This window comes from Oculina patagonica, chromosome 9, assembly GCF_052425735.1.
Source record: "Oculina patagonica isolate OP01 chromosome 9, crgOcupat, whole genome shotgun sequence".
Taxonomy (NCBI): Eukaryota; Metazoa; Cnidaria; class Anthozoa; order Scleractinia; family Oculinidae; genus Oculina; species Oculina patagonica.
Window position 1 is genome coordinate 32,058,576 of NC_135766.1, and position 6,391 is coordinate 32,064,966.

General features: G+C 40.5%; 3 protein-coding genes across 3 annotated transcripts in view; 1 reads left to right on the top strand and 2 right to left on the bottom strand.

Annotated features, from left to right (window-relative positions):
* Window positions 1-6,391, bottom strand: part of LOC144664660 (uncharacterized) — a 63,738-nt gene that overhangs the window by 45,831 nt on the left and 11,516 nt on the right. The gene's annotated exons all lie outside the window — the stretch shown is intronic.
* On the top strand, window positions 962-1,804 carry LOC144665905 (neo-calmodulin-like). The gene has a single exon (XM_078527188.1). The coding sequence runs from the start codon at window positions 1,079-1,081 to the stop codon at window positions 1,586-1,588; it is 510 nt and encodes a 169-aa protein (XP_078383314.1). The 5' UTR covers window positions 962-1,078; the 3' UTR covers window positions 1,589-1,804.
* LOC144664743 (ras-related GTP-binding protein C-like) overlaps window positions 4,921-6,391 on the bottom strand; it is a 50,477-nt gene continuing 49,006 nt past the window's right edge. The window contains exons 16-17 of the mRNA XM_078525949.1: window positions 6,319-6,365; window positions 4,921-5,402 (exon numbers count right to left, since the gene is read on the bottom strand). Coding sequence (XP_078382075.1) covers window positions 5,271-5,402; window positions 6,319-6,365 — 179 coding nt within the window. The 3' untranslated portion in view covers window positions 4,921-5,270. The remainder of the gene's footprint in view (window positions 5,403-6,318; window positions 6,366-6,391) is intronic.

Genomic DNA, 6,391 nt, shown 5'->3' on the forward strand with positions numbered 1-6,391 from the left:
ACCAAAGCCAATCGTGACTTTCTCACACAAGTTGTCCCGCGCTTCTGACCGGATAAATGTATTTGCTGCGAACTTTGATTGGTTCACTGGATTGTCTGTGCCCTTTGTGATTGGCCAGAGTGATTACTTTCGTTTTGGTTTAATGACACTCAATTGAAAACTACTCTAAGTGTATAATCATAAAATAAAACAAGGTTTTGAATTCAGTTTTTGGATAATAGAGAAATTGTTAAGGACTACGTTGTGTTAATTCCGTTTGTTCAAGACAAATCAACGTGTTGGTCAATTCAAATAAAACCAGTTCAGACGTCGAACTTTTTATAAACGTAAATGAATTCGCTCAGATTCATGAGACGTCTGAAGTTTGGCAGTGGAAGGTTTTTTTCCTTCTCTTTTAATACTTTTCCTTTCATAACGAGAAGAAAACAACCGCAGAGCAATTTGCTAAAAGTTGGCCGTTATATAAAGGGATAAAAACTGGAACCGGGTCCCTGAAACAACGCTAGAAAATTCTCAATGTTCTTTCATTATTTATGGTTCTCGTCCTACTCAAATTTGCATTAAAATACAAAATAAAACTGCACAAAAGGTGCAATTATTCGCAGCCGGTTTTGAGCTTTCCGTGTATTGTAAGTTGATGGTTAAAACTTTATTTAATACCTGCAATCAGTGTAAAACAGGTCAAAACAGGTTATTACAACGGGAAGTTGCTAGCGAGATATCGCTATCCGATTATCACACGACTGGTTTTACTAAGGACCCTAAATAAACTCAATGTTTTGTGCATTGTCTAGAACCAGCGTGTGAACACATTATTGGTCATTGTTCGGGGCATCTGGTTTTGTATTATTTGTTCGATTTTTCTGAATGGACTCCCCAGAGAGTCAATTATACTGAATTAACACTTACTTGTATGGTAATCAACCTCGCAATGGAAATTAACAGCACGCTGAATAAACACAACACAAGTTTGGAAATGTATACGTTAAAAGTTTGTAGGACACTTTGACACTTGTAGTGACAGAGTGTCAACGAAAGCAGCGTTTTTATCGGAACTGTCAAGATAAATTCTGAGAACATGGCAGGAAAAAGTCTTTTTCGCGAAGATGTCCCAGACATGGTGATCAAAAGCATTTTCAGCAATTATGATAAAGATGGTAGCGGATGCCTCGAAAAAAGCGAGATTTTAGCGATGCTTCAGGGCGATATGGGCTTGGACGAGAAACAAGCAGAAGTTTGCTTCATGCTGATTGACAAAGACGGCAGCAAGAGCGTCACTTTTGCCGAGTTTGCAGAGTGGTTTCGCTCGCCAGGCAGGGGCTTCAAGGTCGTCGACGACCAACAACGTTACGCTTTTGTCCGAAGAGTGGCCGATTATTTTAAAGAGTACGACAGAGATGGGAGCGGAGTGATTGACAAGCGCGAGTTGAGAGCTTTGTTGGCTTCCAGTAACAAAGATTGGGACAGGTGCAGCGAAGAGGACATCACTCAAGCGCTCAGGGCCGTGGACAAAGATGGCAGCGGTACGGTCTCCTTCTCGGAATTTTTGGCCTGGGTGGACACGAGGAATGCAAACGGTAAAAAATAATTCATCACCTGGCACGGAAAGAAAAACAAGCCTTAACTTTGCATGCAGTTTGTTTTTGAAAGCCAATGGCTGGCCTCTTCAAAAATGACTTTTAGCGATGTAGAAGATTTCCGACAAGTTTTGTCGTAGCTATAGATAGGTTACTGTCTTTTAAATGGTTTTAAATTTCGCCACAATGTAGCCACTGGCAATTTAGTCAAATAAAAATCACTTAAGCGTCAATTATTTCTCAGCTTCTAAAAATAGAAGCCTGTTTTATTTGAATAATGATTCAACGTTCTATGGCCATTCTTGAGCGTTTCAATAACACCCGTACACTGCCCAAGCGGATTTTACGTTCAGTTCGCTGCCGTCAACCATCTAAACGGACCTCTCAGGAAACATAACCTTCAACCAGTTCAAAAGGTTGCGTCTGTCGGTTGTGATTGGTAGATTTTGTTTGTTTCTGTTTTTTAAGGGTCGTTGGCTGTCACCACAATTTTGACTGACGGCAGCGGAAAACGCGATCGGCAGTTGGATTTTGAACTTCGGAGTTCGTGTTATTGAAAGGAGCAGACACATCCCAAACCGGCGGATAGCATCTACAAACCCTGCCCCCTTCCCCTCCCCCCCCCCCCCCCCAAAAAAAAAAAAAAAACAAAAAAACACAAAAACAAACAAAACAAAAAAAACAAAACAAAACAAAAAACAAAACAAAAAACACATCGAAGTTCAGGCTTAAATATGCTGTACTTTAATATTTTTATAAGCCCACTTAATACCGAGAAACCGAAAACGGTACCCAGTCATGACAGTTTTTGAGACAAGCCAGAAAGGTAGGTAGCTCAAACTTTATATTTTGTATTCTGGGAATGGGACTCTGTAGTATATGACCATTCAAATGAATGCCACTGAGGACTTTTAAATTTTTCGCTGTAATTATACCTAATCGTACCTTTTAGGTTCGCTTCGGCGGCATATCAGGCGAGTTTGGTCGAGCCATGGCTTGTATTTTGGCGAGATGTAGTCGAGCCAAAATAACCACGGCGAGAGCAAAAGAGCCTGATATGCCGCCGAAGCGTACCAATAAGGTACGATCAGGTATCAACCGTACTTCACTCTGAATGTTTCAGTACTCGTGGGCAAAAATCGCGCAATTGGCGAGCGTACTCAAGTTTAGTTTTGGTGGAAAAGTTTTTACTTCTTTTACGAATGGTAAACACTAGCTAATCTTAAATTACGAGGTTCTGCTTTATTCGATAAAACCTCTTTTCAATTCATCCTACGGTAACACTGCTTAACTTAAAGGCGTCCATGATATCGTGGCGTATCAGGTTAGTGACTTGATATCGTAAGATATCAGGACAGTAGATCGCGCTTCTGATTGTTTACTTGCGAATTTGGGTACGGTAAGGCGCCGGATAACACATTCGGGACCATCAGATCGGAGTACATGTACGAGATCGAGTACGACCTTCGAATTACAATCTAGTTACGTTCCCTGAGCCAACTCTTATTTCTCCCTGTTGCTGACAAGTTAAATAAGGAGACTACAGTAAACTCTCACGGACACATCTTTAAGACAGATCCCTGGCCATTTTTCAGTCACTTTGCTGTAACTTAACTCCCTGTAAGACGGATAACGGACACTTTGAAAAACGGACACTTGGAAAAGTGTTCTTCTTTTAGTGAATATTACTTCAAACTTCGTATCGACATATAAAAGCAAATTTAGTCAGCGCCTATTTTTTATTTGTCCCAGTTTGTAGGTTTCGCTAAAGTACGCGACTTTAAACAGACGTTAAACAGACTTGATCCACTATGCACCTATCCATCATTATTATCTCAAAATTACTGGTATCACGTTACCTCGAACCTCTAAGGCGGTTCGCCTTTTAGGCCTCTACAGTTAAAACTGGCCCCGAAGGTGTCCGTCTTAAAAAGAGAGTTGATTGTATCGGTACGAGCTCGAGACTGGGATTCGAAATTGGTGGGAATTTGATAATCGAAAGCATAAGCGCTAGGTTTAAAAAGTTGTACTCGTAGTCAAATTTGAACTAATTCTCCAATCTGAAGTTCCCTACCAGTGTGATTATTACCGTTCAAATAATTAACAAATAGATTCCATTTTGCCGTGGGTCTGTTCAGTTATAGATCACAGAAGACGTCAAAATGTGGTATGAACAAAAGAAGTGGCCCACGAGCCGAAGGCCAGTGGGTCACTGATGTTCATACCACATTTTGACGTCTTCTGTAATCTACAACTGAACAGACCCACGGCAAAATGGAATCTATTTGTTTTATATAATAACACAAGACTTCAGCACACTTCAGTGTGAGCAATGCCGCCGTACCGATGAGTTGAGTTGTTTTGATTTCACTATTAAGTTTTCGTTAACACGAAGCACTGTTAATCCGATTGAATAAACAGAAAAATGGTCAATTGAAGGTCAATGAAAAAACTAACCTTTATTCCGATTTGGAAAGTTGTTCAAATCTAACCGAAGCGTTCAACCGCAATTCGTTTGTTTCCCGTGGCGTCGTCCAAATGTACAACATCGGTTAAACTTTCATACAGATTTCGGATAATTTCTCGAATAATTCACTGTCTTCTTCAAGCTTGTTTCGCCCAGTAAAATGCTTCGAAAGGTGAACGATGCTTGGCGTATTGTTTCTCACTGAAGATTTGTAATTAAGCTGAACTTTTTTGCTTTGTTGTGGCCCCGCAAGTTTGAAAAACTTTGCCGACAACTCTGATTTGGACTATGAACTCTGATCACGCGCGCGAGTCACACCACCGCGTGACGTCATCTATGTGTCTGTACTCTAATAGATCATAAGTAAGAACCAATCAAAATGCGCGTAGAATTCAGGTTATTATATAAAAGCTCATACATTCCGCGCTACACTCACTTAATATACTCTTTTATTTATCAATGATTCTTTCCACGCGGAAAGTTGTTATGTTCATTATTAGGTCCAGATATAATCAGCGCTCCCTTCTTAATAACAAACGTCGGTTGTAAGCAACTACCAATCGCTTATCTTACTTATTTACAATTAGCGAGTATCTAATAATATTCAACCACGGCTCCCTTGAGCCGTTCAGCTGTTGTATGAAATGAAAAATACTGTTCCTTCATTCACCAAGTACACCACTCCCAGCTGGCTGCTACTCTGAGCTTGAGCAACTGAAAACTTGGAAGCAAACTTGATAATAGCCCACGTAATATATCGTGGATTTTCGCTGTTTTGCTTTTACTCTTTTCCACATTTCGTCCGTTAATTTTTATTACAAAACTATATTAGACATTTGCAAGACACTGCAACGCTGGCAAAATGACAAATGAAAAAATTGAGACGACATTACTACTATATCGAGTACAAAAACGCACAGCGAAAAACAAAACAAAAACATCAAAATTCAGTTGTTTTCGATATGAGAAAACGAACCCATTTACATGTAAGTGCAGCCTATAGCGTTCGCATAGTGCCTGCTAATAACCAATAAAATTCGAGAATTTTGCTATATAAATTTTCTATTGTCTTCTTCTAGCACTACGACTAGTGATTGGAAGTGTGCATAGGTAACGGCGTTTATTTTGTTAGAGTTGCAGTGTATGGCAGAAATCGGAAACGGCCAGTTTCCCAGCGTGCGAAATTCAAATACAATCCTTTGCAATGTAGGACACTTGAGCCTGCGTTACACAACCACAGCGTTGTCATTTCTTTCTCGGTCCAGTGTCGGGACTGCGCTGCCGTTCGAGTACGCGGCTGAAGTGGACTGGGATCCAGCGTCTGATACTGATCTCAACTGACGTTTCACTTCAAAGACCTAAAGAGAAGAAAACAATCCATAGATGGTAACACAACTCAAACCATTCACTTCATGGTGCATTTCTCCTTTGAGGGCTTTTGCAGCCTCTTGTTACTCTGGGTTGATCACTCTCGTACTCATTCTCGTCCCCATAGCCCTTTCGTTTCTCTTAGCCGGCTGAGCCTTGGCACGAGAAAACGAAGGGCTCTGGGGACAGAGAATTTCCAGTCCTAGATTCTAGGACTTCCGGTCTTCATGTATGCAGTCATGACGTTTCAAAAGAATGTATGAGAGAGTCGTTATGTTTTTGACTTCCGTTTAGGAATTCTTTGTTCCAAACAGTCAATCAAAAAAATTCGAATTAATTCAAAAATCCTATGTCCCCAGAACCCTCCGTTTTCTCGTGCCAAGCCGGCTAAGAGAAACGAAAGGGCTATGGGGACGAGAATGTCTCGTACTTAGAGCCACTTGTCTCGGCCGAGCCTGGGGCACGAGGGACAAGTGGCTCTGGAGACCCACCATTTTGTTGGCTAGATTTTTAACAAGGAAAATTAAAAAAAAAAATCTAGCTAACCAAATCAACCGTAGCAAAATCTCTTAAGGTAAGAGATTTTAAAACGGTTGATTTGATTTGCTAAATTTAAATTTTCTTTGTTGAAATTCTAGCTAATCAAATCTTGTGTCCCCAGTCACTTGTTCCCAAGCGGCACTGGGGACGAGAATGTGGGTTGATATGTTAAGAGAAATAGTAGTAGGAGCAAGACTATGAGAAGAAAACTAAGCGTGGGGAGGCAGGCCTGCAGACAGATACATTCTACCATACCTTTCATGAATGGCAGTGGGTACAGAAAGTAAGCTTATTAGCAATGAAAATGCCTACACGTTCAAAACCCCTAGACACATTGTACTAAGATAAAAGTAAAATGCTACGTACTTCGCTAATGGCCTGACGAAAGCAGTAGAAGTTGTAGTCTATCAAACCTGCGAAAAAAGCAAATTTAGTTTTG

Coding starts and splice junctions, on each gene's coding strand:
- LOC144665905 (XM_078527188.1), top strand. CDS start 1,079: ATGGCAGGAAAAAGTCTTTTTCGCGAAGATGTCCCAGACATGGTGATC.